The sequence below is a fragment of the Piliocolobus tephrosceles genome, chromosome 21, assembly GCF_002776525.5.
Source record: "Piliocolobus tephrosceles isolate RC106 chromosome 21, ASM277652v3, whole genome shotgun sequence".
Lineage (NCBI taxonomy): Eukaryota > Metazoa > Chordata > Mammalia > Primates > Cercopithecidae > Piliocolobus > Piliocolobus tephrosceles.
In genome coordinates this window covers 33,568,905-33,582,790 of record NC_045454.1, presented here as the reverse complement: position 1 = coordinate 33,582,790, position 13,886 = coordinate 33,568,905, and the positions used below count along the sequence as shown (strand labels likewise).

At 51.8% G+C, this 13,886-nt stretch overlaps 2 protein-coding genes across 2 annotated transcripts in view; one reads left to right on the top strand and one right to left on the bottom strand.

Annotated features, from left to right (window-relative positions):
- Nucleotides 1–2,294: 2,294 nt before the first annotated feature.
- On the bottom strand, nucleotides 2,295–3,764 carry TSSK6 (testis specific serine kinase 6). The gene has a single exon (XM_023229695.1). The coding sequence runs from the start codon at nucleotides 3,507–3,509 to the stop codon at nucleotides 2,688–2,690; it is 822 nt and encodes a 273-aa protein (XP_023085463.1). The 5' UTR covers nucleotides 3,510–3,764; the 3' UTR covers nucleotides 2,295–2,687.
- Nucleotides 3,765–3,848: 84 nt separating this feature from the next.
- NDUFA13 (NADH:ubiquinone oxidoreductase subunit A13) overlaps nucleotides 3,849–13,886 on the top strand; it is a 13,600-nt gene continuing 3,562 nt past the window's right edge. The window contains exon 1 of the mRNA XM_023229697.1: nucleotides 3,849–4,440. Coding sequence (XP_023085465.1) covers nucleotides 4,290–4,440 — 151 coding nt within the window. The 5' untranslated portion in view covers nucleotides 3,849–4,289. The remainder of the gene's footprint in view (nucleotides 4,441–13,886) is intronic.

Sequence of the window (13,886 nt, the reverse complement as noted above, 5' to 3'; positions counted from 1 at the left end):
ACCTAATACATTTCCCCATATACCCTAAATGGGAGCCGCTCCCAGGCTCTGTGGGGTCCTCTCTCGATTTCCTCCTTACTTCTCCGTCTCCTCTCCCTCTCTCCCTCCCCATTCCAGGCAAATAAGCTTACTGGCCTTACTCAAACACACTAGCTCTCCTCTTCCTGGGGAACACCTGGACTGTTTCCCTTAGCTTCGGAGTCCCTGTACTTTTTTTTTTTTTTTTCTGAGACAGGGTCTCACTCTGTGGTCCAGGCATGATCATAGCTCACTGCAGACTTGAACTCCCAGGCCCAAGCAATCCTCCCACCTCACCCTCCCAAGTAGCTGAGACACGCCACCACGCCCGGCTAATTTTTAAATTTTTTGTACAGATGGCCGTCTTGCTGTGTCGCCCAGATTGGTCTTTAACTCCTGGGCTCAAGCGATTCACCCACCTCAGCTTCCCAAAGTTCTGGAATTACGGGAGTGAGCCACCACACCCCACCCAGAGTCCCTCCTTGAACACCTCCCAGCTCTTCCTGGCATTTAGCACAACTTACAAGTATTTTATTTCCATGTCATTCTTTTATTTTACTTGACTTTTCAATTGTCTCGTTTCCGACAGGGATGGGCCCCAAGTCTCTTCGCCATGAGCTCTGGGGCCTGGCAGACAGTAGGTGCTCAAGAAATGCATGACTACATGAATGAACAGAGGAGGGAATGAGCTAGTGGGTCCAGCTGAATCATGCCCAGCCCTGCCCTGACTCCCCTCACCCCCTCTTCCCAAGAGGAAAAGGACCCACAGCAGGGGAGATCTCCCCCCACCCCTGCAACCTCACTGTTGCTAGACCTGGGTTCAAATCACAGCTGTGAGCCGGGTGCACTGGCTCATGCCTGTAATTCCAGCACTTTGGGGAGGTCGAGGCAGGTGGATCGCTTGAGGTCAGAAGTTTGAGACCAGCCTAGCCAATATGGTGAAACCCTGTCTCTACTAAAAATACAAAAAACTAGCCAGGCGTGGTGGCCTGCGCCTGTAGTCTCAGCTACTCAGGAGGCAGAGGCACGAGAATTGTTTGAACCGGGTAGAGGCTGCAGTGAGCCAAGATCGTGCCACTCCAGCCTGGGCAACAAAGAGAGACCCTGTTAAAAAAAAAAAAAATCACAGCTGTGTCTTTTTTGTTTGTTTCTTGAGACGGAGTTTCGCTCTTGTTGCCCAGGGTGGAGTGCAGTGGTGCGATCTCGGCTCACTGCAACCTCCACCTCCTGGGTTCAAGCAATTCTTCTACCTTAGCCTCTGAGTAGCTGAGATTACAGACGCCTGCCCCGTGCCCAGCTATTTTTGTTTTTTTATTTCTAGGAGAGACAAGGTTTCACTATGTTGGCCAGGCTGGTCTGGAACTCCTGCCCTCAGGTGATCTACCCGCCTTGGATTACAAACGTTAGCCACCACGCCCGGACTTTTTCTTTAGAGACAGGGTGTGGGGCGCAGTGGCTCACGCCTGTAATCCCAACACTTTGAGAGGCCGAGGCGGGTGGATCGGGAGGTCAGGAGTTCAAGACCAGTCTGGCCAAGATGGTGAAACCCCATCTCTACTAAAAATACAAAAATCAGCCGGGTGTTTGGGCACGTGCCTGTAGTCCCAGCTACTTGGGAGGCTAAGGCAAGAGAATCGCTTGAACCCGGGAGGAGGAGGTTGCAGTGAGCCAAGATTGTGCCACTGTACTCCAGCCTGGGCGACAGAGCGAGACTGTCTCAAAAAAAAAAAAAAAAAAACCAAAAACCAAAACAAAATAAAAAAAAAAAACAAACAAGAGATGAGATGAGGTATCAGCTGTGATGCTGCCCAGGCTGAACTCCTGAACTCATCTGCCCGCCTCGGACTCGCAAAGTGTTGGGGTTACAGGCGTGAGCCACCGTGCCCGGCCCTTGGCTGTGTCTTTTGGCAAGTGACATCCATGTGGGCCTCAGTTTCCTTATCTATAAACTCCTACTTTACGTGGAGACAGGCGACCCTCACCCCGCCCCTGGCTGTTGCATCCTTAAAAGATGTGGACGGGGAGGCGCTGGGGTCCACTTGCTTCCCCACCCATCATCACAGCACCATCACGACCCAGGAACAACAGAGCTCCTTTGAGCTGGCCCATACTGGGGTGCCCAAAAGGTCCGGGTCCGAATCCTCCCAACTCCCTTTTTGGTCTTGGAGCAATAACCTCAACATGCCTGACTAAAATAGGGTACCCGCGCCAGCCTTCCCCGGACGGAGCGACCCCTTCTCCACTGGTCCGCAAATGGGGCTACCGTTAGAGCCAGGTGCGAGGAACAGCGAGTTTATTGCAGGTTCCAACCGGGAACCTGGCACCCATGATTGGTTGGTTGGGAAGGTACGCCCACCGCGCAGAGAGGCTGAGCTTGTTCCGCGCAGGCGCAATGCTTCCGTCCCCTCAGGTCTCGCCCCTCTCGGGGCCTGGTCTGGGAAATCACGGATGCGCACGCGCCTCCAGCTCTCGGGATCGCGGAGGACGTGGATTCCGAACAGGGGCAACCGCGGACTTCCGGGTGGGAAGGAAGGGAGGGAAGCGGCAGGGAGAAAGCGCATGCGCAGTAGCACGAGGCAGCTTCGCATGTTTCCGCGAAGCTCGCCTCTTGCGCGTGCGCCGCGCTGGCCCAGTGCCCTCGGCTGCAGGAATGGCTGGAACCCCGGGTTCTAGCCAGAGTCCCCAGTGCGCAGCCAGCAGTTGCGCGCTACCTGGCCCGCCGAGGGCCTGGCGGACGGGCTGAACTGCAGCAGCTCGGCGATCAGGGCCTTGCAGCGCTCGGAGAGCTCGAGGCCTTCGGGGTAGAGCACGCCGCGCTTCTGGCGCCGGGGCAGGCCGGCAATGTCCGAGTCGTCGAAGGGCATGCACCCGGTGACCATGACGTAGAGCACGACGCCCATGCTCCACACATCATACTTCTTGGGGTCGTAGGGGATGCCCAGGAGCACCTCGGGTGACGCGTAGGCGGCTGAGCCGCAGTAGGTGGTGCTCAGGTCTGGGTAGCCATGGGCCTGGCGGCCAAACCCGAAGTCGGTGAGCTTGACGCGGCGCTCGTCCGGGCTCAGCAGCACGTTTTCGCACTTGAGGTCGCGGTGCACCAGGTGGTGATCGTGCAGGTAGCGCACGGCGCCGGCGATCTGCGCGAAGAGGTCGCGCGCCTGCACTCCAGGGATGCGCCCGTTGCGCTGCACGGCTTGCAGCAGGTCGGTGGCGGCCGCTTCCATCACGATGTACAGTTTCCCGTTGCACACCTCGATGAACTCGAAGACGTGCACGATGTGCGGGTGTCGCACGCCCCGCAGGATGGACAGCTCTCGCGGCAGGAACTTGTTGACGAAGTCTGGGGGCGCTCGCCGCCGGTCCACCACCTTGATGGCCACGGTACCCTTGTACTTCTTGGATGTGGCCACCTTCACCTTGGAGTAGCTGCCCTCTCCAATTGTGCGGCCCAGCTTATAACCGAGTTCGCTCAGAAGTTTGTCTCCCGACATGGTGGCGCCTGGGGCGCACGGGGAGCAGGAGGCGGCTGCTGTCGGGGGGCGGCCGGACTCCAATCTCGGGTCTAAGCCATGGCGCTTGGCACCTACACCCCCGCACCCCCATGTGCCCACTGCCAGGCATTGGCCGCTGTTGTGTCTTTTATTGCCCCGTAACAATTTTTGCCTTGTGAAGTGACCGCGGGCGTCACTCCGCCTTAGGGTGGGGGGGGTCCAGGACCCCGCCCCAGGGCCACCCTAGCCTCCCTGCTTTGTGACTCATAATCACCTTGAATGGTCAGTTTCCGAAGAGAGGCGACTAGCAAGGGATACCCACCACCACCAGGGAGCAGCATCCGTTCCGGAGACTGGGGTGAGTCCGAATTCGAGCAGCAGCTGCTCCCCAACATCATGTACCCAGCCCGTGACTACGTGCAGCCCTGGGCTTCCCGTAGAGTCCCTAGACGGGGCGAAAAAGGGAAAAGGGGCCTTAAATGGGGCACCTGGCTCCCTCGGGCGTTCGGAGTTTCTGACTGGCCTGCGCAACACCCCAGAGGCAAGGTGAACGCGAGGGCCTTTAATGCAAGAACCAAGGCAATTCACACCCTGTCTGGGAGAAAGAGGGAATAAAGACTCCTCAGCTGCAGCCTGGCAGCGTATTCCGACCCACGGTCCGCCGCCGGAGCTTTCCTGCGCGGTCGGGTAGTTACACTAGTGTCCGAGGCTTCCCAGGGCTGCGGCAGGCCATCTCGAGTGCTTCCGCCGGCCCTCTCGAGTGGTTCCGCCACACTCATCATGGCGGTGGCAGTATGTCACTTCCGCCCGGGACCGGAAGTGTGGAATACTGCGAGCATGGAGGTGTCGAAGGTGAGGCAGGACATGCCCCCGCCGGGGGGCTATGGGCCCATCGACTACAAACGAAACTTGCCGCGTCGAGGACTGTCGGGTCAGTATCACTCTGCGCCGGGGTCTCAGAGTAGGCACTCGGGGGTCGGGGGCGGGGTTCCGGGGACACAAGCGGGCGTCAGTTTCCCTGGCGGTGTGACCGGAGGCTGAGCTCGGGAATCCACCATAGCTTCTGTAATAACGCCAAGTGCTGCAGTTTGTTGAGCGCTTTCCCAGCTCCGCTTCCTTCTCGTAACAGCCCAGGAAATCGGTCCCTCTAATTATTTACATTTTACAGTGGGTTAAACTGAGGCATAGTCTGCGCTGTGGCCCTCAGCCACCCTTGGATTTCTCAGATGGGGAAACTGAGGCCCAAAAGAGGCCACGGCTCCCCAAGGCAAGGCTGAGGCCGCAACCTGGAACTTGGAGGGAATTTACAAGATGTTCTATAAAGTGGTTCCCTGCAGGCAGCCCCCGCCTCCATGGTGTCCCAGGAATCCGTATTCTTAAAGTTTTCAAATTATTTTCATTTATGTACTTTTTTTTGAGACGGAGTTTTGGTCTTGTTGCCCAGGCTGGAGTGCAATGGCGCCATCTCGGCTCACCGCAACCTCCCCCTCCTGGGTTCAAGCGATTCTCTTGCCTCAGCCTCCGGAGTAGCTGGGATTACAGGCATGTGCCACCACGCCTGGCTAATTTTGTATTTTTAGTAGAGACGGGGTTTCTGCACGTTGGTCAGGGTGGTCTCGAACTCCCAACCTCAGATGATCGGCCCACTTTGGCCTCCCAAAGTGCTAGGATTACAGGCGTGAGCCACCATGCCCGTCGTAAAGTTTTCAAATTTTTTTTTGTTGTTGAGGTGGAGTCTGGCTCTGTCGCCTGGGCTGGAGTACTGTGGCCGGATCTCAGCTCACTGCAAGCTCCGCCTCCCGGGTTCACGCCATTCTCCTGCCCCAGCCTCCCGAGTAGCTGGGACTACAGGCGCCCGCCACCTCGCCCGGCTAGTTTTTTGTATTTTTTTAGTAGAGACGGGGTTTCACCGTGTGTTAGCCAGGATGGTCTCCATCTCCTGACCTCGTGATCCGCCCGTCTCGGCCTCCCAAAGTGCTGGGATTACAGGCTTGAGCCACCGCGCCCGGCCTCAAATGTTTTAAGTAACATGTTAAATTTTGTTACGGGGCTCAACATAGAAAAATGAAAAAGACTTAAAAGGCGCTCATACTCAGTCCCCAGGGTTAACGGACAAATACAAACTTTTAAACGTAATGTAAGGGTGAATACATACATTTCTTTTTTTTTTAAGACAGGGTATGGTTCTATTGCCCAGGCTAGAGTGATCTCTTGGCAGCCTCTGCCTCCTGGGCTCAAGCCATCCTCCCACCTCAGCCTCCCAAGCAGCTGGGATTATAAGCCTGCGCCCAGCTTTCTGTATTTTCTGAGAGATGGGGTCTTGCCATCTTGCCCAGGCTGGTCTTGAACTCCTGGGCTCAAGTGATCCACCCACCTCAGCTTTCCAAAGTTATGGGACTATAGGCATGAGCCACCGGGCTCAGCAGAATGCATGTCTCTTAATAAATTAAACTTTACATTTAATTACATGTTATGCACATTATGCCTCAATTTTAACACATACAAAAAAATGAACATAGTAATTAAAAATGTAATAATTCAGATAGTAGAAAAGTCAACGTGAGGTGAAAAGCCCTCCCCAGACGCTTCTTGGTTTTTTGTTTTGTTTTTGTTTTAGTTTTTTTAATAAGATGGAGTCTCCGTCTGCCGCCCAGGCTGGAGTGCAGTGGCGTGATCTCGGTTCACTGCAAGCTCCGCCTCCCGGGTTCATGCCTCAGCCTCCCAAGTAGCTGGGACTACAGGCACCCGCCACCACACCTGGCTAATTTTTTGTACTTTTAGTAGAGATGGGGTTTCATCGTGTGAGCCAGGATGGTCTCGATCTCCTGACCTGGTGATCCGCCCGCCTTGGCCTCCCAAAGTGCTGGGATTACAGGCGTGAGCCACGGCTCCCGGCGGTTTTTAATTTTTTATTTCTGCTTTTTGTGGAGACAAGGGTGAAGCTATGTTGACCAGGCTGGTATCAAACTCCTGGGCTCAAGTGATCCTCCAGCCTCAGCCTCCCAAAGTGCTGGAATTACTGGCATGAGCCACCGTGGCCAGCATCCTCTTGTTTTTCTTGTATCCAAGAACTGAGATTGGCAGACTTTTTCTTTTTTTTTTTTTCTTTTTTTTTTGAGACGGAATCTTGCTCTGTCACCCAGGCTGGAGTGCAGTGGCACAATCTCTGCTCACTGCAAGCTCCGCCTCCCGGGTTCACGCCATTCTCCTGCCTCAGCCTCCCAAGTAGCTGGGACTACAAGCGCCTGCCGCCACGCCCGGCTAATTTTTTGCATTTTTAGTAGAGACAGGGTTTCACCATGTTAGCCAGGATGGTCTCGATCTCCTGACCTCGTGATCCACCCGCCTTGGTCTCCCAAAGTGTTGGGATTACAGACGTGAGCCACAGCGCCCGGCCGGCAGACTTTTTCTATAAAAGGGACAGATGACAAGTATTTTGGGTTTGGCTGGCCAGAAAGTTTCAGTTACTGAGACAACCATTTACAAATGGAAAGTGTTCTTAGCCTGGAGGCTATACAAAAACACTGCCTCTGAGCCAGGTGTCTTATGCCTATAATCCCCACACTTTGGGAGGTTGAGGCCAGAGGATGACTTGAGCCCAGGAGTTTGTGACCAGCCTGGGCAACATAGTAAGACCCCCACCTCTACCAAAAATTAAAAAAAAAAACAAAAATGGGCTTCAGGCTAGATCTGGCCTGTTAGTCCTGTCCCAGAACGCATTGGAGGAATATAATGCATTCTGGGTTTCCTCATTTTTCTTTTTTCTTTTCTCTTCTTTTTTTATTTTTATTTTTTGAAACAGTCTCATTCTGTCACCCAGGCTAGAGTGCAGTGGCCCGATCTTGGCTCACTGCAACCTCCACCTCCTGGGTTCAAGCAATTCTCCTTTCTCAGCCTCCTGAGTAGCTGGGACTACAGTTGGACACTACCACACCCGACTAATTTTTGTATTTTTAGTAGAGACGGGGTTTCATCATATTGGTCAGGCTGGTCTCGAACTCCTGACCTCAGGTGATCCACCCACCTTGGCCTCCCAAAGTGCTCATTTTGCAGGCATGACCCACCATGCTTGTTGTTTTTGTTTGTCTGTTTGTCTTGCTCTGTTGCTCAGGCTGGAGTGCAGTGGCACGATCTCAGCTCACTGCAACCTCTGCCTTCCAGGTTCAAGCGATTCTCCTCCCTCGGCCTCCCTAATAGCTGGGATTACAGGTGTGTGCCACCACACCTGGCTACTTTTTTTTTTTTTTGAGATGGAGTTTGACTCTTATTGCCCAGGCTAGAGTGCAGTTGTGCAATCTTGGCTTACCACAACCTCCCCCTTCCAGGTTTAAGTGATTCTTCTGTCTCAGCCTCCTGAGTAACTGGGATTACAGGCATGTGCCACCATGCCCAGCTAAATTTTTGTGTTTTTAGTAGAGATGGGGTTTCTCCATGTTGGTCAGGCTGGCCTCGAACTCCAGATCTCGGGTGATGTGCCTGCCTTGGTCTCCCGAAGTGCTGAGATTACAGGTATGAGCTACTGGGCCTGGCCTAATTTTTTTTTTTTTTTTTGTATTTTTAGTAGAGACAGGGTTTCCCCATGTAGGCCAGGCTGGTCTCGAACTCTTGACCTCAGGTGCTCCCCCTGCCTCAGCCCCCCAAAGTGCTGGTATTACAGGCATGAGCCATTGCGCCTGGCTGAGTCTCCTTCTTCTCAGGTGTAACCTGGGCTACCCCACCCCTTCAGGTGTGCAGCACAGATTTCTTTCCAAATGTGCACCTGTGTGACCTGTAGCCAGACCAGGCCACAGAAAGACCCCAGCCCTGGAGGCTCCCTGAGCTCCCCACTTCCAGCATCTCATTTTTGTATAAATACCTTGGTCCTCTCCCAGTTCACCACAGAGCAGTGGCCCCCCTGTGCTGTAAATACCACTGCCTGGGGTTGTGTCTCCTAATGGTGTGGACTTTTGTTACAGCACATACACCCCCATCCCAGCCTTTCCCGGCAGAGGAGTGAGGAGGATACCCCTGTGTTGGTGTGCTCTTTGTTTATGGCCCTGCTTTCATTGTTGAGTGAGCACATGGTGCCGGGCCCTGTCCCCAAGCCCTCACAGCTGAGCTGAAGAGATGCAACACATCATGCCAGGATTTCTAGTTGTTGGTGAGGCCTGGGATAACCTGGGCCCACTTAAGCCACGATGTGCCAGGAGGACCTCTCTGAGAAGTCTGCTCTGCAGAAAAAGAGCTAGTACACAGGCCCCTCCTCATCTCCCTCCTCTGTCCTCCTCCCTGCCTCTCCTGAGCCATGGTCCACAGTTGCCCTCCCACCGGACCTACCTTCTCTGCTCCTGTCCAAGGCCTGGTGACCCCAAGCCTGGCACCCACTCCCCTCTGTCTGCCTGGGTCAGCCATTCACTCACTGCCAGCATCCCAGGACATGATGGGCTGGCTCAGGCCGCTTTTTGTTATTTATTATTATTATTTTTGAGACGGAGTCTCTCTCTGTCACCCAGGCTGGAGTGCAGTGGTGCGATCTCGGCTCACTGCAAGCTCCGCCTCCTGGGTTCACACCATTCTCCTGCCTCAGCCTCCCGGGTAGCTGGGACTACAGGCACCCGCCACCACGCCCGGCTAATTTTTTGTATTTTTTAGTAGAGACGGGGTTTCACCGTGTTAGCCAGGATGGTCTCAATCTCCTGACCTCGTGATCCACCTGCCTCAACCTCCCAAAGTGCTGGGATTACAGGTGTGAGCCACCGCGCCCGGCTGGTTCAGGCCCCTTTTAATCCATGTTGCTCCTGAAATGTCTTCCTTCCCCCCTCCTCCACAATCTCCCACACCCAGTTCTCCTGTCCCCACTCCCTCCTGAGCCTAGCAGGCAGCCCTTTCCTTTTCATCTTGTGTCTTTAATATATTTATTGAGGTTCCCATACCATACCATACAACTCGCCCATTTAAAGTCTGTCCAATGTAATGGCTGGGAGTGGTGGCTCACGCCTGTAATCTCAGCCCTTTGAGGACCTGAGCTCAGGAGTTGGAGACCAACCTGGCCAACATGGCAAAACCCTGTCTCTACTAAAAATACAAAAGTTAGTCGGGCGTGGTGGTGCACACCTGTAATCCCAGCTACTTGGGAGGCTGAGGCAGGAAAATTGCTTGAACCTGAGAGGCGGAGGTTGCAGTGAGCCAAAATCTTGCCTCTGCACTCCAGCCTGGGCAACAGAGTGAGACTTCATCTTAATAATAATAATAATAATAATAATAATAATAATAATAATGAAGTGTGCCCAGTATATTGATGTTTTAGTATATTCACAGAGTTGTGTGGCCATTGCCATGATCAGAATTTAGACCACTTTCATCACCCAAAAGAAACCCCGTTTTCCCTATTAGCAGTCATCCCACCCCTGGCAAACACTAATCTGCTTCCTTTGTCTCTGGATTTGCCTGTTCTGGGCATTTCATATCAATGGAGTCATAGACTCTGTGGCTTTTTGTCTCTGGCTAATTAATATCCATTATGTGGATGCACCAGGTGTTGTGTTTTCATTCGTTTTTTGATGGGCACTTGGGTCATCTGCCTACTCTTCAGCTGCTGTGAATAATGTGAGTACTGCTGCCATGAGGATTTACGCTGTACAGGTGTTTGTATGGATATAGATTTTCATTTCTCCCATGTGAACCTTCCCTTAAGAGACAAACCACTGGATCTTATGGTAACTTCGTGTTTAACATTTTGAGGAACTGCCAAATTGTTTTCCAAATTGACTACACCATTTTGTGTTTCCACCTGCAATGTATGAGAGTCCCAATTTCTCCACATCTCAACAACACTGATTATTTTCCATTTTTTTGATCATAGCCACTGTCCTACTGCATGTGAAACGGTATTTCATTATGGTGGAGTTTTTTAGAAATTCTTTTTGGGGTTTTTTTGCTCAGTTTTCTGGGCATTGATCATTGATTTGCATTTCACTGCTGGCTGATGATGTCGAACATCTTATCATGTGTTTTATTATTTTTTTTTCAAGAGATGGGGTCTCAATGTTGCCCAGGCTGGTGTCGAACTCCGGGCTCAAGCCGTCCTCCCGCCTCAGCCTCCCAAAGTGCTGAGATTCTAGGAGTGAACCACCACCTTTGCGTGTGTTTATTGGCCATTTGTATGTCTGTCTTGGAGAAATGTCTATTCAAATCCTTTATATATTTTTAATAGGGTTTTGTTTTGTTTGTTTTTTTTTTTTTTTTCTACAGGCATCTGCCACTGTGCCTGGCTAATGCCTGGCTTAGTAGGGTTTTTTTTTTTTTTTGAGACGGAGTCTCGCTCTACTGCCCAGGCTGGAGTGCAGTGGCCGGATCTCAGCTCACTGCAAGCTCCGCCTCCTGGGTTTACGCCATTCTCCTGCCTCAGCCTCCCGAGTAGCTGGGACTACAGGCGCCTGCCACGTCGCCCGGCTAGTTTTTTGTATTTTTTAGTAGAGACGGGGTTTCACCATGTTAGCCAGGATGGTCTCGATCTCCTGACCTCGTGATCCGCCCGTCTCGGCCTCCCAAAGTGCTGGGATTATAGGCTTGAGCCACCGCGCCCGGCCTAGTAGGGTTTTTTAAATTATGGAATTATTGAGTTGTAAGAGTGTGTGTATATATGTTGTCTTTTCAGCTAATTGACAGTTTCATTTATAGCATAAAAGTTTTTAATTTCATTGAAGTCTGGGCCGGGCATGGTGGCTCACGCCGGTAATCCCAGCACTTTGGGAGGCTGAGGCAGACAGATCACTTGAGGTCAGGAGTTTGAGACCAGCCTGGCCAATGTGGCAAAACCCCGTCTCTACTAAAAATACAAAAATTAGCCGGGGGTGGTGGCTCGTGCCTGTAGTCCCAGCTACTTGGGAGGCTGAGGCAGAACAATCACTTGAACCCAGGAGGCGGAGGTTGCAGGGAGCTGAGATCACGCCACTGCACTCCAGCCTGGGCAACAGAGTGAGACTCCGTCTCAAAAATATATGTATAATAATAATTTCAATGAAGTCCAATTTATGTATTTTTCCTTTTGTCACTTGTGCTTCTGGTGTCATGTCTAAGAAACCTAGTTTGAGGTCACAGAGACTGACTTTTACATTTTCTTCTAAGAGTATATGGTTTTAGCTCTTACGCTTAGGTCTTTGATCCTTTTGAGTTAATTTTTGTGGATGGGATAAGGAAGGAGTGCATCCTCATTCTTTAGCATGTGGCCGTCTGGTTATCCCATTTGTTGAAAAGACTTTTCTCCCCCATTGAATTATCTTGGCGCCTTTGTCCAAAATCAATTGACCATAAATGTGAGGGTTTATTTCTGGACTCTCAGTTCTGTTCCATTGATGAACATCTCTGTCCTATGCCAGTGCCACACTGTCTTGTACACACAGCTGTGGGATAAGTTTTGAAATAGTATAGTGTGAGTCTTCCAACTTTGTTCTTTTTCAAAATTGTTTTGGTTATTCTGGTCCCTTGCATTTCCATATGAATTTCCCAACCTGCTTGTCAGTTTCTGCAGCAGGAAAAGAAATGGTTGGCATTCTGATGGGGATTGCATTTCGAATCTGTATCAGTTTGGACAGCGTTGCCATCTGCACAGTGCTAAGTGCTCCAGTGCTTGAACACAGGATGTGTTTTTATTTATTTTGGTCTTCTCTAAGAATGGCCAAGGCCGGGTGCAGTGGCTCATACTGGTAGTCCCAACACTCTGGGAGGCTGAGGTGGGAGGATTGCTTGAGGCCAGGAATTCAAGACCAGCCTGGGCAACATAGCAAGACCCTGTTTCTATGAAAAAATATATGTTTTTCCTTTTTTGTTTTTTTGTTTTTTGAGACAGAGTTTTCTCTGTCACCTAGGCTGGAGTACAGTGGTGCCATCTCAGCCTACTGCAGCCTTGACTTCTTGGGCTTAAGTGATACTCCCGCCTCAGCTACCCAAGTAGGTGGGACCACAGATATGTGCCACCACATCTAGCTAATTTAAAAATATGTATTTTGGGCCAGCCATGGTGGCTCAAACCTGTAATCCTAGCACTTTGGGAGGCCAAGGCAGGTGGATTACATGAGGTCAGGAGTTCAAGACCAGCCTGGCCAACATGGTAAAACCCCGTCTCTACCAAAAAATATAAAAATGTAGCTGAGCACGGTGGTGCGCATCTGTAATTCCAGCTATTCAGGAGGCTGAGGCAGGAGAATCACTTGAACCTGGGAGGCGGAGGTTGCAGAGAGCTGAGATCGCACCACTGCACTCTAGCCTGGGCTACAGAGCGAGACTTTGTCTCAAAAAATAAAATAAAATATGTATTTTGTAAATGTTTCACTATGTTTCACAGGCTAGTCGCAAACTCCTAGTCAAGCAGTCCTCTCGCCTCAGCCTCCCAAAATGCTGGGATTACAAGCGTGAGCTGCTGCACCCAGGTGAAAAAATTTGATCCCACCACTGCACTCCAGCCTGGACAACAGAGAGAGGCCCGGTCTCCAAAACCAAAAAGAAAAAGAATGGTCTGCACACCCTTTTGTGCATGCCCTTCACCGTGTTGCCCACCAGACTAGCAGTTCCTGAGACATAGACTCTGAGGCCTGGGGCCCTGGCCCCTCTGTGGTCGGTGAGGAGGAAGAGCCCTGCACAGGCTGCATGCAAATACAAGAGGTCCTGCATTGTTTCTGTCATCTCATACATCTCTGTGCTATGCCAGTGCCACACTGTCTTGTACACACAGCTGCAGCATAAGTTTTGGAATTTATTTCTTTTTTGGAATTTATCTTACAGATGGACCTGCATTTGAGTGCGCAGGTGTGAGGGTGCAGGTTCTCCCCAAGGGTCCATTTTCTTCACCAGAAGGCTTAGCGCAGCCCAGGTCTGTCGCCTGGGTTCTCTGTAGCCGTTGAAAAGAACAAGATGGCCGGGCGCGGCGGCTCATGCCTGTAATCCCAGCACTTTGGGAGGCCGAGGCGGGTGGATCATGAGGTCAGGAGATTGAGACCATCCTGGCTAACACGGTGAAATCCCTTCTCTACTAAATATACAAAAAATTAGCCGGGCGAGGTGGCGGGCACCTGTAGTCCCAGCTACTCGGGAGGCTGAGGCAGGAGAATGACGTGAACCCGGGAGGTGGAGGTTGCAGTGAGCCGAGATTGCGCCACTGCACTCCAGCCTGGGCGACAGAGCGAGACTCCGTCTCAAAAAAAAAAAAAAAGAAAAAGAAAAAGAAAAAGGAAAGAACAAGATATGCCCGGTACAGTGGCTCACGCCTGTAATCACAGCACCTTGGGAGGCCAAGGCAGATGGATCACGAGAGGTCAGGAGTTCGAGACCAGCCTGGCCAATATGGTGAAACCCCGTCTCTACTAAAAATACAAAAATTAGCCAGGCGTAGTGGCGGGCGCC